The sequence below is a fragment of the Gymnoscopelus braueri genome (genome assembly GCF_963280865.1).
Source record: "Gymnoscopelus braueri genome assembly, chromosome: 4".
In the NCBI taxonomy this organism is placed as follows: domain Eukaryota; kingdom Metazoa; phylum Chordata; class Actinopteri; order Myctophiformes; family Myctophidae; genus Gymnoscopelus; species Gymnoscopelus braueri.
In genome coordinates this window covers 20222795-20241268 of record NC_137605.1, presented here as the reverse complement: position 1 = coordinate 20241268, position 18474 = coordinate 20222795, and the positions used below count along the sequence as shown (strand labels likewise).

General features: G+C 43.8%; 1 protein-coding gene across 1 annotated transcript; it reads left to right on the top strand.

Moving 5' to 3' along the window:
• Positions 1-15151: 15151 nt before the first annotated feature.
• On the top strand, positions 15152-18214 carry LOC308083991 (ubiquitin-like modifier-activating enzyme 1; the record flags this gene model as incomplete). Its single annotated transcript, XM_080426448.1, has 1 exon — positions 15152-18214. The coding sequence occupies one exon, from the start codon at positions 15152-15154 to the stop codon at positions 18212-18214; it is 3063 nt and encodes a 1020-aa protein (XP_080282574.1).
• Between the last annotated feature and the right edge of the window lie 260 nt (positions 18215-18474).

The window sequence follows — 18474 nt, the reverse complement described above, 5'->3', positions numbered from 1 at the left end:
GAGATCATTCAGGCAGATGGCCGTCACCTCCACAAGGCACACTGCCCCCTTTGTGAACTCCCCCCCCACACACACACACACACACACACCCACAGAGACATTTCCCCTCTCCCTCTTTTTGAGCGCATGGAAAATTATGTTTTCACCACAAAGAAGACATTACACGTGACCTCATGGAGAGACATGTGGACAATAATGGACAATAATGTGAAAATGTAGTACTATGCTGTATTTCCAGATGCTTGGTGTGTAGAAGTGACCTGGGCATGAACCAAGGGGCCCATGGCTGATCTCGGTCATAAAATCCACTGAAGGGTCTGCTTCCCCCCCCCGGTGACTCAGAGTCAGCAATCCCACAGCAGATAAGGAATTTACATATAGAGAGGACTTGGAAACACTTCAAAGACATTTTGGGGCATAAAGGCTCTTCACAAACCACACTCTTGGCTCAAAGCCGCCAAGGGATGATCTCCCTGGCTCTCCCATCACCAACCAAGGACGAGGAGGGTTAACCAGCCTTCCTAGGGCTCTTCAACACGGGACCTCCTGTCGGCTCCATCCAACCAACGACGCGATCCAAGGGACACACAAGTCCCCGTAGCACGGAGGCCTACCACGGCCTCACTCTCGTCTACCCGCGGCAGCGAGCACCGAAAGAGCACCAGTGCGCCCTTCTCCAAGAGGACATCACCGCGGTCAACTCGGCGACCCGGCCTCCGCCACCGTCGACGCCAACTCAGTATTGCCTTTGCACTGAGATTCCCGAACTCTGAGACCACTCGCTAGAACCAGTGCCAAGTTGGGCTTTAAAGCGCGCCTGTGTACCTTTCTCCCGAAATCCAGAGTCTCCGGACTCAGGCCCCTATCCAGGGTCTAAAGTTTCTGTTTCCCAAGCGTTGCTTTGTAAATACTTGTAACGGTGAAGTCTGAATAAACCCAATTTTATTGTAACAAGGAAAGTAATGATGTTTGGTGTCTTTTGTCCAACCAGTTAAAGATTATCTCTCTCTGATTAAAATGACATTTATATAAACCTGTCCAAGAACTCACGTTACATTACAGTGACGTAAGTTTCAATAATAATAATATATATATATATATCTATATGTATGTATTATTATATTGTAATTGATTCATAAATTATATTTATATGGTTTATGAGATAATTACGTCCTGTGTTCATATGCTGCGATCTCATCCAGTGTCATGATCATTACAGGTGGTGCCCCGTGTGAGGCAGGTTTTTGTCTTTAAGCAGAGAGAATACTAGACTGTGTTGACAAATGATACCAAACATCTACGTTTGAAAACAAACGTGGGGAGCAGTAAGAGCAAAAACCAACAGACCGCGCACCGCGCTTGGATAGGATGTATGTCAGCAAAATTACCGTGCCCTCTTTTTAACTAAACCCTGAGTCCCACTGCAGGCAGTGTGTGCGTCAGGCAATAGGAAAAAATAGAGTGTTATTTCCCCCCGGAGATAATAAAAGAAAAAGTATTCTTTTAATGTGAGTCCAGCACTCAAAAGGTTGAAAAATATTCTTTTTAAACTAGCTACTTAGAAAGAGCCTTTCCCTTTTAAATTCTGACAAAGTTTTTACCAATGGCCAATTTATGAATAAACACCGACACTCGATGGTAATTAACTCGAGCCGGTAATTATAATAAGAAGAGAAAGCGAGATTAGTTAACACAAATCTAAGCTAAACCAAGGTAAAATTACGTCAAAACTGGACTGAGATTTATTAACTTTTGTAAGCTTGTTATAAACTCTAGTATCCTCTTAGACCGTTTATTAAATCGTCTATGGGACGAGGATCTCCAAAGTGAACCGCTACTGTAATGCTTCAGCTCACTTAGAATCCTAAAAAGCTAACAGATCAGATAAAGAAAAAGAAAAATACTCGTACTTTTATTTTTCAAACTGGTCCGTAATTTAACTGGTTTCGTGACGATTGCTGAGTGAAAGACTGGGATCGTGTTTGGCCACAGATAGACTACGAAGCAAAAGACAGCGGCAGAGCTGTGTGTTTTTTTTTACTCTGGTCAGAATGCACAGAGCCCATTCACAAATTCTCTAGCAAACGCCATTTTGAATTACGTAAGCAGACCCCGCCCGTTGGCAACGTGACAGCACGTACCACGGACACTAGCAGCTTAGGACTCCTCCTCCACCAACTCTGAGCTCCACAGAGCCAGGGAATTGAGGGAAAGTGGGCTTCCTTTGTGCGGGTACTTCTTGGAGTAACGCTCCAAGTATCACTCACGCTGCACTGTCGATCAAGCGACAGACACCCTTATGAGTTAATAACTATAAGTAAGCCGTTGTTAATTTTGGTATCCTCTGAGACAGTTTAATACAGTCTCATGAGAAGGGGAAATTCGAGTGAATCACTATTATAGCGCTTAATAGTCACTTAAAATCCCAGTAAAAGTTTACAGATCAGACGAAGAGAAAGGGAATAACCACAGTCGTATCCTTTTTCTCTTCAAACTGATCCGTAATTTAACTTGTGCCGAGATTGCTGTCTGAAGGAAAGTCGTGTTTTTAACAAAAACAGCGCCGGGCCCGTACAGCCTGCTGACTGATCCTCTCGTGACAATTCAGTTGGCGCCATTTTGGATTGCGTAAACACACCCTCCCCCGTTGATAACGTCACAGCACGGGCAGAGGCTTTGTGGAGCTAAGAACTCCACCCCCACTACAGTCGAGCTCCAGTGAGACATTCACTTGAGATAAAGATCTGTTGTGGTGACGTTGTGTGAAGACAGACTGGTATCCAGTGTTATATTTAGAGGTTGTAGCTATAAACGGTGCGTTCGAATCGGCGAGAGTTTGACTGTGAGTTGACAAACAAAACCGGAGTGACAAAAGTTTCATCTGGGTCATTTGGTTGACAAATCACAGACAGAGCCTGGTTGATCCAAACCCAACGGACCATATTAATTTTCTGAGTTAAAGTTTTAGCTTGTTTTAAAGTAAAGGGTTAATAAGTTAACTGCTTAATTCGGAAAGTTAATCTTAGTTCAGAATTGGAAACAGATTATTAATTTTTGTTCCTTTGTAAGAAGAAACACAATAAGTCTGGCGATTGCAGAGTATTTTCGGCTATAATTCCCGGAAATTTTTCAATGTTCCGGTTTCTAAAGATACTCTGCAGATTGTTCACGTTTATTCTGAAATTTCTATAAATGGATAAAATTATTTAAAAAAAAAAAAAAAATAATAATAATTGTTTTTTTTAAAAAAAAAATTAGAATTTGGATTAAACAAATTATTTTTTTGGATTAATTTTTAGAGATTGAATTTAGTTAAAGTTAAAAAAAAAAAAAAAGTTTTAATTTTTCAAATTGGATTTTTTTTTTTTTTTTCATACTTTTTCTCACTTCTCTCTGATTAGTTTTTCCAAATTTTAAAGAAAAATTTTTTTTCCTCTCTTTTAATCTCGGTTATTTTGGGGAAAACCCAAAGGAACCTTCAAAGACTTTTCTCTCAATCAAAGATACTTTACTATTCGAACCGAATAAACGTTTATTTAAAAAAATAAATAAACTAAACTAAGGAACCTGGGATTAATAATCCCTCTTAAATTTGTAGGTCTCAAACAAAGCTAAACACCTCAAAATAATTATCAGGGAAACCTTGTCTCATCTTCACACGGCCTACTAAGTACAATTCCACTGTTACTTCACCAGTATTGCTGCATGTACCACTCCTTCTAGTTTTGTCCAAAGTAATAGCTAACACTAGCTGAACGTATTTGGACCAAATACCGAACCCTAGTAGTCGCTCCTTTCGCCCTGTCCATTAAGATGGCCTCTGTGAAACAGGTCGATGAGCTACAGGACAAGGTAAAGGATTTGGAAAGTAAAGCTGCTTTGCTGACAACAGCTGAGCAGGAAATAGTACAGCTAAAAAACCAAATTGCAACGATGGAATTAGCCGTAAAACAAACTCCACCTTCCCCCAGCGCAGGGCCTGGACAATCAGGTCCCGCTGACGCAAGGATAATTCAGCTAGAAACAGAGGCGCTCGACCTTCAAGACCGCCTCTCTGAAGGACAATTAGTGAAAACTAGACTAACCCAAGCACTCCTGGATGTTCAAACTGATAACACTGACTTTCAAAGTCAAATTAGCGACCTGCGGAATGACGTAAACGTCGCCCAGGGTACGGTAACTGTCAGAGAACGCCTCATGGGGTCCTTAAGGGCGGAAATACATGGTTTTACACAGGAAAGGCAGGCATGGCATAAATACATCTCAGAAACGGACACTCTAATTGCAAAATTGAGACATGATCTGGAAGTCTCCACACACCAGGTCACTAGCCTAAAAATTGAAAGCCAAATTGCCAGCCATGACTTGACTAGACTAGCACATAGGGACACTGTTCTCCCGCCAGGGAGAGAAGTACTTCCCCCGTCAGGCGGAGCCCCGGCTCCCCTACCGGGGATCCACCCTATGTACACTAGCCCAGGTCACGCTCTGCTAAATGGTAGTCAAACCTTTCCAAATACGGGGAGCCACCCTCCACCCTCTGTAACACCAACTGTCCAAAGGTATGAGGCGCCTCTCCCCTCCGGGCAAGCCGGCCTGAGCCTGCCAGGGCAAACCCAGCCAGTGCCACACGGTACAGGTACTCCCCCAAGGTCAGGAAACGGAACGGTGTCACCTCGCGCTAACCCAGCCGGTCGACACCTAACCACTGACGATCTGAAAAAACTTGCTAAATTTATCCCACGCTTTAACCCCACAACAGATGGGGACGTGGATACCTACACCTATTTGGAGGACATTGACTACCATTTAGAAGAATATGCCCCTGTCACGTCTGAAACCAAATTAAGACTCATTACGCTAACCTCCAACCGAGAGGTCAGCAGTTTTGTTAGACGGCAGACAGAACAAACCCGCCAAGACTGGCAGGCTATACGTGCGGCAATTATCGAGGAATTTGCCGACCACCAAAGCAAGAGTGGTATTACCGCCGCCATAGGAGTTCGCCACTCAAAGGACGAACCTATTAACGTATACTATGCAAAACTGCGTAGAGCGTACTTTGGCGATCAAAATCTACCCAATATGGAAGAAAACGAATACTTTAAAGCCTTGTTCTTAAGTAATTTGCATCCTTCCATTAAAAAGCAAATTCCCCTTGGGGTCGAACCGAGACATACGCAAGCTAACAAGCTCCGCAACCTGGCCCGAGAAGCGTTCGATAGAGATCGCACTAAACCCCAAGACCATACGGTATGCCCAATAGAAAGCCTTGAACTTGAGGGGGGGCACCCTCGCACAGACAGGTCCAACAACGGACCGGGTGACTACCCCTCACATCAAGAGCAAAACGATTGGGAACAATATGAAAGGCAAGACGACCATGATCAGTATAGGAGAAGCGACCGCCAGTCTCCCTCCTGGAGCCGACCTCGCTCCCCCTCATACGACCGCGATCGTCCCTCCTCCCAAGATCGTAGTCCAGACCGCGGTCGCTCGCTCTCACGGTATAACTCTGGGACAAGACCTGGATTCCCTGAGTTGGTACAACAGCTCCCAGCTGAAGTCCCCAGAGAATCACGATGGCAAAGCCCAGCCCGTGACGACAAGAATTTGAGAGAACCTAATCACTTTGTTCCAACGTATGCTTCATATGACACCACTTCACAATAGTTCGTGTTTCATCTAAAACATCAGGGGGGTCCGGTATATTTTTAACTTTTTGCGCATAGGTTTCTCAAACTTTGTGTCAAATGTTGAAAAATGGTTTTCATTATCATTCATAAAACGTGACCAACCTAAGGGGGGGCACGACGATACATACGTCAGGGTTACCACGCCAGACGTGGTGGCCCACAATGACAGCAACCCCGACCTTTATCTTGACACCAACAAGGCCCAAGCCTGTTGGAAGTATGACTACCTTCCCACCACAAGGTGGGATGACCGCCGTGTGTGTTGTATTTTGTTTAAAAAAAAAAAAAAAAAAAAAAACCTTTATATACATTTTGCTTTGGCATTTTATTCTTACACTTTTATAGACATTTTTCTTTTGCATTTTAGTTTACTTTAAGTCAAAGGTAATTTTGGGTGCAATACCCGCCCAAACGGGCTCTTGTTTTACTGTTATAAAAATCCCAGCATGCGATCTTCCCCTTTCCTCCGGAAAGGCAAGCAAACTAAAACTTTAGCGCATACTGAGTGTGGCCCTACTCAAAACCACCTGTTAGGTTTCAAAGAAAACCCTGTAGGTTCAGTTAGATGTTGGGCTAATGTCTCATTGGCACTATGTTTTTGTTTTTATTCTTTCTCTGTTTTTCTCTTCTACTGGGCCCCCATAGAGATTCAGAACCCCATGTCATACCGTGTAAACACTGGCCTTGGCCAGAGTTAACTCCCCCGGTTCTAGGACACAGACGGTCCTGATATCAGCATGGTTTTATTGATTTCTTTTTGGCCCCATTAGAACCTTCTTAGCCAACAGCCAAGCCCGGCGGGCTAAGAATCCCATAGAGAAAGAACACCTTCTTTTCCCTCTCTCTCTCTCTGTCCTTTCACCTCTGTGCCTTTACGTAGGATGCATGCCACTAGACTATAGCAGTGTCGCCTTAGGGTTATTGCCAAGTCTAATGGTGGCCGCCCTAGAAGGCCAGATGGAATGTGTGCCACGCTGTGTGTTCTCTCCCTGTTATCCAGTCGCTGAAATTCTGGTACGCCAGCAGAAGACCCTGGACCTGCGGTCCGACCTTCGCTGGCCTAAATGGGGGTTTGTAATCGACACGGTGATAACAGCGAGAGACGTTGCGGACAAACCATAAAATCCAGACTGCTCACCAAAGAGCTGTTTGGAATTTCCCATTATCTCTCCCCCATCCTGACATCAAAGATGACAACCAGGAAGGAACGGCAGATCTTGCTAGAAAGCAGGCCTTGGAGATCATTCAGGCAGATGGCCGTCACCTCCACAAGGCACACTGCCCCCTTTGTGAACTCCCCCCCCCACACACACACACACACACACACACCCACAGAGACATTTCCCCTCTCCCTCTTTTTGAGCGCATGGAAAATTATGTTTTCACCACAAAGAAGACATTACACGTGACCTCATGGAGAGACATGTGGACAATAATGGACAATAATGTGAAAATGTAGTACTATGCTGTATTTCCAGATGCTTGGTGTGTAGAAGTGACCTGGGCATGAACCAAGGGGCCCATGGCTGATCTCGGTCATAAAATCCACTGAAGGGTCTGCTTCCCCCCCGGTGACTCAGAGTCAGCAATCCCACAGCAGATAAGGAATTTACATATAGAGAGGACTTGGAAACACTTCAAAGACATTTTGGGGCATAAAGGCTCTTCACAAACCACACTCTTGGCTCAAAGCCGCCAAGGGATGATCTCCCTGGCTCTCCCATCACCAACCAAGGACGAGGAGGGTTAACCAGCCTTCCTAGGGCTCTTCAACACGGGACCTCCTGTCGGCTCCATCCAACCAACGACGCGATCCAAGGGACACACAAGTCCCCGTAGCACGGAGGCCTACCACGGCCTCACTCTCGTCTACCCGCGGCAGCGAGCACCGAAAGAGCACCAGTGCGCCCTTCTCCAAGAGGACATCACCGCGGTCAACTCGGCGACCCGGCCTCCGCCACCGTCGACGCCAACTCAGTATTGCCTTTGCACTGAGATTCCCGAACTCTGAGACCACTCGCTAGAACCAGTGCCAAGTTGGGCTTTAAAGCGCGCCTGTGTACCTTTCTCCCGAAATCCAGAGTCTCCGGACTCAGGCCCCTATCCAGGGTCTAAAGTTTCTGTTTCCCAAGCGTTGCTTTGTAAATACTTGTAACGGTGAAGTCTGAATAAACCCAATTTTATTGTAACAAGGAAAGTAATGATGTTTGGTGTCTTTTGTCCAACCAGTTAAAGATTATCTCTCTCTGATTAAAATGACATTTATATAAACCTGTCCAAGAACTCACGTTACATTACAGTGACGTAAGTTTCAATAATAATAATATATATATATATATCTATATGTATGTATTATTATATTGTAATTGATTCATAAATTATATTTATATGGTTTATGAGATAATTACGTCCTGTGTTCATATGCTGCGATCTCATCCAGTGTCATGATCATTACACTGAGAAGAGGGTGACCACAGCGAGGTGGAGAGTTGTTGCACGCACGCACGCACGCACGCGCGCGCGCGCGCGCGCACGCACACACGCACACACACACACACACACACACACACACACACACACACACACACACACACACACACTGTTACTGGCTGTCCCTCAGCAAGTGAACATTTGCTTACATCAGATGTCAGATATGTTTGATATGTTATGATATGCTGTTTGCTAGGTTTAAATTAGGTAAGGTATTTGAATTATTTATTTGTAGGCAGTTGAATGTTGTTTTCCTATATTTGTCATGTTGTCACTGGTGTCTTTGTATGGGACTACGGATGGAAATGAGCTAAATCCAGCATATATGTGTCCAGTGTAGCTCAGTTGGTAGCGCTCTCACCTTAGGACCACAAGGTCTTGGGTTCGATCTCTAACTTAGCTTATGAGTAGCATGACTTGGGTGTGGCAAGTGATGGTAGGTGTTACCAACAATAAGCCTTTCTATTCCGACTTACTTACATTTATGTATTCATTCATTCATTCATTCAGTGTGTTCTCTTTAACCTGTTTTCTATTGAATCAAGCAACTTCAAAACTGTCTGGGGTTCACTCATTAATATGACCCCAGAAGTGTTTCAAAGTTAAATAAGCTGTAGCCAAATCTCCTCCAGCATTGATGCACAACAGATTGCTGTGTACATATGTATCTGCTGTTGCACTACTTTTGGAAGGAACCATTACGTTAGGGAAAGTGTATGTGAATGTTTGTATGATCTATGACATGATTATAATAATTAGTTTGATTTAATATAAAAATCATACCTTCATATTAAAAATACATTTAGAGTACTGTAAAAAATATTGATATTCTACGACCGTGGGAAAGTGGTTAAATCAAGCCTTCTTAGGCTCAGACATGCATTTTCAGACTACTTTCCTATTTTTAACTGCATTTTGCCCCCAGTGCACCCTCCCTCCCCCACACACACACACTCTCACTTTAAGTCACAGTCTGATACTGCTACTACTCTATAGCTACTAGGGCTGTAGTACTCGAGACCGGTCTCGGTCTCGAGACCGGTCTCGAGACCGCTTTTTGATTTACTCGGTCTTGTCTCGGTCTCGCCCATAATTTGACTCGGTCTTGTCTCGGTCTCGCCCATAATTTCACTCGGTCTTGACTCGGACTCGGACTAAGGGACTCGGGACTCTGCCCCCACCGAGTCCACTCGAGTCCAAGACCAAGTCACTACAATGCAATGAAATAATTTTATTATACCCATATTATGAGGAGCCTATTCACATTAACATTCTAAGAGAGCTGTCTGGCGCTTATGGACAGCTGTCTTGGAGCGCATCATCTCGTGGTTGACAGCGCAGCAGCAGCAGCAGAACACACTCTGCCATGTCCCTCTAGTTTATATTATTTTTAAATTATTTCCATTAACAGCGCAAGCTTTCCAGGTGTTTATTTATTTATTTATTGTGTGTTCACTGTGTAGCCTGTGGTTGTTTTAATAAACGAGATTCTCTAAAGATGATTAGAGACGGCTTTCAGTAAGGTTTCCTTGCGCACATTATTGATTGCCAGTGGCTGACAGCGCGTGTGCGCATCTAATCACAAAACCCGAGGCTTGATCAACAGAAAAATATAGATTAATACATTTGACAAAATACAGCGAAATCCCAAAATTATTAGTCTTAATATCCAGTAAGCAATAGAAATGAACTGCAAACAAATTCAAAGTTATAGGCTATCAATATCACACAAAAGTAGAGAGAAGCTGTGATCTCACCTCACAAACAAATGGACAAGAAATAAATAATCCTTTTGCAAACAACATCCATGTTCTGTTTGTTTGTCAACAATGATCTAAATGGAAAGTTTATTTCAGCTATGTGACAGTTTGACATAGTTTGAGCAATTTTTGCTGTGCAGTACAGTCCTTGTTTAAGTTCATTGCCTTCACCTGTTGTTCTGCTGTGCGCTACAGGGCATATCTCCGCCAGGCCAGGTTTACCTACCCAGGCCATAAAATTCATAGGCAGTCATCGTAGCCAATTAGAATGAAATATGCTAAAACTGACTCATGTACTGATACAGAACCGTCGCTGTTGAGTGGAAACCTTGTATGTTCCTTTTTTTTATTATTATTTAAAAACTGGTGAAAATAGCCAATCTACAAGCTTCAATTATTAATAATTAAGAAATATTATATTTTAAATAGTGCAAAATCAACTAAAGTCATTGTTAGTGCAAGTTTAATCACATTTAATTTGAATGAAAATAATTTGTGGGGAAAATACATAAAATCTGTGAATCTAATGTGATTCATATGACCCCTACTTCAGTCAGTGAAGTCCAGGGCTGAATGTGAGAAATATTGAGACCAATATAACTTAGTACAAATATTGGTCATTTGCCAATATGGGTTATATTACACAGATAGTTATACTATTCTTTTACTATATTAAAATAAAATCATCCTTAACCTTCAAATTAAATTAATTATGTCCGTGGACTTTTAAAAAAATGCCCTGACATTTGGCCATTGTGCCCTAGAAAATGACAAAAGACCAAGTGGCCTTGCCCCTGGCCTAAAATGATGAAATTCCAGGCCTGGTCACAATGCGTCATGGGACGCATTGTGAGCTTGTAGATCTGCTTTAAAAAAAATATATATATAACTACTGTAGCCTGTTATTATGACGTTTACATATTTTAAAACTGAAGATGCAAACGCATATTGAATGACAGTGCGTTTAAATCGAATGTCTCACCAGTGTTTGAAACACTGATTCATTGCTGGGGTGTGAGACTTGGTTGGTCAATAACTTTACCATTCACATGTAATTCAGTCATTAAAGTAGCACATATCGATGTGCTATGTAATGATGGCTCCTTGTCATTAAAGGGGAGTAGTTTTCATTGTTCTGTCTGTAAGGAACATTAATGTATGATAATGGCTCATTGGTCAATTTGGTCATTGTTGTTTGGTCTAGGAGGTTTACCATTGAGATGTAATTAATTCAGTAAAAATAACTAAATAGCTAATTGCTCTGCCATTCATTAAAAGATGCAAAGAATGTTTTAAATGTCAAAATAAAAACAAAACAAAACTAGAAAAAGTGCTCCTCGGAGCACAGGTCTCCGCCAGGTCAGGTAGGTTATTGTTGCTTCCTGGTGGCACTATAACAGGCCAATGTGAAAAGGGCGGCATTTCTTCCTCTCTAGTGGGAATGTGTGTGGAAAATTTCACGGAAATCGCATGCTGCGTTCATGATTTGAGGCATTTTGTTCCAAACTGATCTATCCTGCAAACTTTGGAAGCTAATGTTAGCAAATTAGGATGCAATATGAAATATCGGACACATCCGTCTTGATCACATGACTATAGAGATAATGTGTACTGATTTGCGTGATTTTTGGATAGAATCTGAAGGAGTAATAGCAACAAATTTGTTTTACAAAAGTCAGCCTCCTGGTGGCGCTCTAACAGGCAGATGTGAAAAATGCAGGGCAAGGGTTTTTCCTTGGCCTCTAGGGAGTGTGCAAAGTTTCCTGTGGCCTGTCATAGCGCCACCATGAGGCTGATTTGAACATTTTCTATAAAAAAAAAAAAGAAAAAAAAAAAAATCTGGTCTCGGTCTCGACTCGGTCTCGCCTCCGGTCGGTCTCGGCCTCGACTCGGTCTCGCCTCCCGTCGGACTCGGTCTTGACTCGGACTCGACCCCCTCCCTGGCCTCTCGGACTCGGTCTTGACTCGGACTCGCCCCCCCTCGGACTTGGTACTGACTTGGACTCGCTTTAGGTGGTCTCGACTACAGCCCTAATAGCTACTACTAGCAAACTGACAAAAATGTAATTAAACTAGTTTGACAATGTTTAGTTAAACTCCCCAACACTTGCGAAGGGACTCAGTGAGTTGAGTAACAGCTGTCAAGAGAATATGGATGGAATTGGAAGAAATGGAATGGAAGAAAAAAGACCCTATTATTGACACATTAATCTTCTTGGCGAGAAATGTCTAATTACAATCTGCTTAATCCACAGATCTATTCTAATAATGTAATAATAATATTTTATATTTAGTATATATTTAGTAAAATAATAATAACAATTATAAATCATTATTAGTATTATTTAATAATAATAATAATGCAATTCTGCTATTATCATCATTATTGTAGCTGCGGTTAACATTCAAGTAGGACACTGGATGATTGTAAATGGGCTACTCAATGCTGGTATTTAGTCCTCACCTGGGGCGTGCCTTCATCACAAACTTTAGAGAACACCTGCAGTCATGGGGATTATCTCACTGACAATGGGATCTGTTGCAACAAGTGCCATCCAGGTACTGTGATGTATTCTACTGCACGTTGCTGTACACATCTGTTCAACAAAACCAAGGGGGACAAATTATTTACCTTCCTGCCCACTCCATATTATTGTTGTTAGTAGCCTACTGTATATTGTAATATAATTGTGTAATTTCTATGGTTATGAAATGTAAGCACAAGTCAAGGCTGACTTTTAAAACATCAGAAGTACTTAGGTTACTGCTTGTAAGACAGACAGGACATTATATTACTTTGTATGCACATTAACAACAATGATTTCTGCCTTTTACAAATAGAACGAAAATCACACATTTTGAGTGCATAATGAAATATGTAAAATCGTGCAAATATAAAGTTGTGTTGCACATTTAGTCATTTAACTTGGCAATACTGAAACACTCCTCCAAATGAGCACATTTGCACAAACTGGAGATTTCCATCTACATTTATCCCATCCTAAATATCACACTGGACATAAAACTTTTTTTTAATAAACTATGGCATGGCTGTGAGACCCTGTAAATCCAGGGTTATCACCTCTATTCTGCTATTCTGCCCAAAGGTAAAACCCTGCTTTATCACATTAGTTCTAAAAAACATTTGAGATAGGACTATTGGAGAGATTAATGTCTTCAACTGCTGCTTTACAAGTTCCTTTTAAACTAAAGGAAGAGTGTCCAGCAGAGGGCTATAAGAGCAAATGTGTGCCCTGTGAAGACGGAACATACAATGCATTCATCAACTACTCCTCCAACTGTCGAAGATGTACAAAATGCAACAGTAAATTATTTTCAAGCATTATTATCAATCACAAATGAAGCATTGTTTTTCTTCCTCTGTTGTTATTGCAATCGGTAATAATAGTCCATAATGACTTCTCTCACTCTCTTCTAATGTTCTATTTCCCCTACATAGAGAAAGTATGAGGTGGAGGTATCGAAATGTACTCAGTTCAAATATGCTGTCTGTGACTGCAGTGAAGGGAATTTTTCAGTCATTTAAGTGCGTTGGTATGTAATGCAATTTAGAATTATCAAGTAAAAATGAAAAAACTAAAGGAGAATAAAATAGTACCAATAAAGTATCACAAACAGAGAACTGTCTTTTGGTAATGTATTGAACGTTCACCTATGCTTGCAGTCTAACTGAGCCCCACCACAAAGGCTCAACACTTTTTATTACAGCATCAGAGTTAGTTTAAAAAAAAAAAAACAGTACATAATATAATCATGGGTGCCTACAGCCATATTACACATCTTCATGTTCAATTGTATGCATATGTCACACAGGTTCACAGACCAGTCAATTAGGGCCCCCCCCCCCCCCACCACGTACATTTGGACACTTAAAAAATACATGCAAGGAAGTTGTTAAGACACATCAGTAATGTAAAAAATATTATATGTATCTATCTACATTTTCCCGTCACACATGCAAGAAGTCAGTGATTTAAGTTTAATCATGATATGTGATTATTTCTATGCCATTTGTGTTAATGTGACTGTAGGGGTGGGGCTGCGAATGACAATGCAAAGTCATGAACAAAACCCATGATGCCAGCTGTAACTATGTGCCCACATGCTATTGAGCCAAACATATGATACCGATAGGATTTAAGCTTTATATGTATTTACTTGCTGGCTGCTTGGCATGATTTGTGAAGTACTTTTCACAGAGGACACACTAAAGGCCCATTTGTAAACAATGTTAAATACGCATACATATACGGGTAACCAGAACAGTTTAGGTGCCCACTGGACGGCCTGGCACTTTTGACAAGTTTGGCAAGTTTTTGATTGATTGATTGAATACTTTATTAGACAGAAATGCAAACTGTACGGGCACAGTCATACACTTGGGCTAAAAGGATAACACAAAAAAGTCCTGAGGACTTGTTTCCATTGCGGTCCTATGTATTGAATGGTTAATGCAGCTTATGGGATCCTGGTTTGTACCACGAACCGGGTTGACCACTTTGAAAGTTTCACACTACTAGACTATAGTAAATCTACTAATATGGAACCTGGACAAAATGCTGCTCGTTTGTACACATTAAATAGATACTATATTTTTGACTTTTATTAAAGTACAATTTTGAATACAGGCCTTTTAATTGTAACAGAGTACATAAACTCCATAAACGTCCTCTGTCACGGAACTTGCGGTCCACAGACTTGGACCTCCTCGCTATCCCCCAAACAAGCAAGCGAACCTTGGGGGACAGAGCCTTCAATGTGGCAGCCCCCACCCACACTGTGGAACTCTCTCCCAATGGAGATTTGCCATGCTCCAAAACTGGACTCTTTTAAGGCTGCCTTGAAAAGACACCTATTCTCGCAGGCTTATCCCCACTGATTATGGGCATGGCTGGTGACGTCACACTACATCACATCACAGGCCTCTCAATATATTAACGAGACGGGATCATGGGACTGCTTTGCTTTGAACGGACTGTCATGAAACGTGCTGCAGATAACAGCTGGCCAGCTCTTCACGAAAAGTCACCGAGACCAATAGGATCCTGCCACAGACCTCTTCAGACATCATCAACCTCATCGTCCAAGAAGCTTAACTTGTCAGGAACAGGGATGGAAACGGGTTCCCACTGCTCCTCCTCTAACTCTGTCAGAACTGAACTGTCCCACACACCTGCCGACAGCATGGCTCAGAATGGCAGTGATGCTGAGATCGATGAAGGCCTGTACTCCAGACAGCTCTACGTGCTGGGCCTGGATGCTATGAAGCGCATGCAGAAGTCCAATGTCCTTATCTCTGGCATGAGAGGGCTTGGAGTGGAGATCGCCAAGAATGTCATCCTGGGAGGAGTCAAATCTGTCACTGTGCACGACCAGGGTGTTGCAGAGTGGAGAGACCTCTCCTCACAGTTCTACCTGCGGAAAGAGGACCTGGGTAAGAACAGGGCAGAGGTGAGTCAGTCTCGTCTGGCTGAGCTCAACAGCTATGTCCCAGTGGCAGCCTACACCGGGGCGCTCACAGAGGACTACCTGACTCAATTCCAGGTGGTAGTGCTGACTAACTCCACTCTGGAGGAGCAGCAGCATGTAGGTGAACTCTGCCACAGCAAAGGAATCAAGCTGGTCATTGCAGACACACGGGGACTGTTTGGCCAGTTGTTCTGCGACTTTGGCGAGGACATGGTGGTGTATGACACCAACGGAGAGCAGCCTCTGAGTGCCATGATCGCCATGATCACAAAGGATGAAGCTGGTGTTGTGACATGTCTGGATGAAGCTCGTCATGGGTTTGAGAGTGGAGACTATGTCACCTTCACCGAGATTCAGGGTATGAAGGAACTCAACAGCTGCCAGCCCATTGAAATAAATTGTCTAGGTCCCTACACCTTCAGTATCTGTGACACAACTGACTTTCCTGATTACGAGAGAGGGGGGATTGTCTCCCAGGTCAAGATACCCAAAAATATTTCTTTCAAATCTCTCTCATCCTCCATGGCTGAGCCAGAGTTTACAATGACAGACTTTGCCAAGTTTGATCGTCCAGGACAGCTGCACGTGGCCTTCCAGGCTCTCCACACCTTCCAGAAGAGAAACAGCCGCCTCCCCAAGCCCTGGAACCAGGCTGACGGTGATGAGCTAGTGATATTGGCTAAAGATGTGAACTCTGCCCAGACGGGGTCAGCTAAAGTGGAGCAGCTGGATGAAGCTCTCATCAGGAAAATGGCCTTTGTCTCTGCTGGTGACCTGGCACCCGTCAACGCTTTCATTGGTGGACTGGCCGCACAGGAAGTGATGAAGGCGTGCACAGGAAAGTTTATGCCCATTATGCAGTGGCTGTACTTTGATGCCCTGGAGTGTCTGCCAGAAGAGAAAGACCTAGTGCTCCCAGAGGAGGAATGCACTCCTAGGAATTGTCGTTATGATGGCCAGATTGCAGTTTTTGGCACCAAGCTCCAGGATGCACTTGCAAAACAGCACTATTTCTTGGTTGGGGCCGGCGCCATTGGCTGTGAGCTGATGAAGAATTTTGCCATGATGGGATTAGCTTGCGGGGACGGTGAGGTCATTGTAACAGACATGGACGCCATAGAGAAGTCCAACCTCAACAGACAGTTCCTCTTCAGACCCTGTGATGTCACCAAAATGAAGAGTGAGACGGCGGCAGCAGCCGTAAAGCAGATGAACCCATCCATGAAAATCACAAGTCACCAGAACAGGGTGGGATCAGACACTGAGAGTATATATGATGATGGCTTCTTTGAGGGCCTTGACGGCGTGGCCAATGCACTGGACAATGTTGAGGGCCGTCGGTATATGGACCAACGATGTGTGTACTACCAGAAGCCCCTGCTGGAGTCTGGTACTTTGGGCACCAAGGGCAACGTGCAGGTGGTCATCCCCTTCCTCACAGAGTGCTACAGCTCCAGCCATGACCCCCCAGAGAAGTCCATCCCCATATGCACCCTCAAGAATTTCCCAAATGCCATTGAACACACACTCCAATGGGCCCGTGAGCAGATTGATGAACTATTCAAGCAGCCACCAGAAAATGCCATCCAATACCTAACAGATCCCAATTTCAGAGACACTAAACTATCTGGAGCTCAGGCTTTGGAGTTGCTGGAATCTGTGCACAAGAGCCTTGTCTCGGATTGTCCCCGCAACTGGGCTGACTGTGTAGCCTGGGCACGCAACCGCTGGCAGTTTGAATACAGTAACAACATCCGTCAACTACTACACAGCTTCCCCCCAGATCAGCTCAACACCTCTGGTGCCCCCTTCTGGTCTGGCCCCAAGAGATGTCCTCATCCCCTAGACTTCAGCACTAGCAATGACCTGCACATGGACTATGTAATGGCAGCAGCCAACCTGTTTGCCCAGACATATGGTTTTCCTGGCAGCACTGACCGTGCAGAAGTGGCCAAGATCCTGCAGGAGGTCAGCATTCCGACCTTCACTCCTTGCTCTGGTGGAGTTAAATTCCAAATTTCTGATGAAGAGTCGCAGAGTGCTATTGCCTCTGTTGACGACTCCCGACTCGATGAGCTGAAGACTCTTCTTCTCCCATTCTCCAAGTCTTCCTCCCAGTTCAAGCTCAAACCCGTCTACTTTGAGAAGGATGACGACACTAACTTCCACATGGACTTCATTGTGGCGGCGTCCAACCTGAGGGCAGGGAACTATGACATTGCCGCTGCAGACAGGCAAAAGAGCAAACTGATCGCTGGCAAGATCATCCCTGCCATCGCCACCACCACAGCCTCTGTGGTAGGCCTGGTGTGTCTGGAGCTCATTAAGATTGTGCAGGGACACAAAAGGTTGGAGTCCTTCAAGAACAGCTTCATGAACCTGGCACTCCCTTTCTTCACCTTCTCCGATCCCATCGCTGCTCCCAGCCAGAAGTACTATGAGATCGACTGGACGTTATGGGATCGATTTGAGGTCAACGGAATGCAGCCCACCGGTGAAGAGATGACACTCAACCAGTTCCTGGACTACTTCAGGAATGAGCATAAGTTGGAGATCACCATGCTTTGTCAGGGAGTGTCCAGGCTCTACACCGACTTTCCTCCTATGCCAACTGCCCAACTCACAGAGAGACTGGGGCAGCCGATGACCGAGATAGTGTCTCAAGTGTCCAAAAGGACGTTGGGTAACCATGTGAGAACCCTGGTGTTTGACCTGTTCTGCAACAACGTTGAGGATGAAGATGTTGATGTGCCCTACGTCAGATACACGATTCGCTGAGCCCCACACTGAACCAGTGACAGGAGAGCTGAAGAGAGGGGAGGCCGTTGGCGAATGGGGGTACATCCAGGCCAGCTGGTTTGGATCAATAATTTTCTAGCACAGACAACCAATGGTCGGATTGGGCTGAAACCTTGAACAAATATGCAGTTGGGGATTTAGGAATTGGCATAACTACTAAATTGGGGATTATGAGGGGGAAAATGTTTTTCTTTTCTTTTTTTCCCTTTGGGTGGGACTTTAGAACTCATATGGCTTCT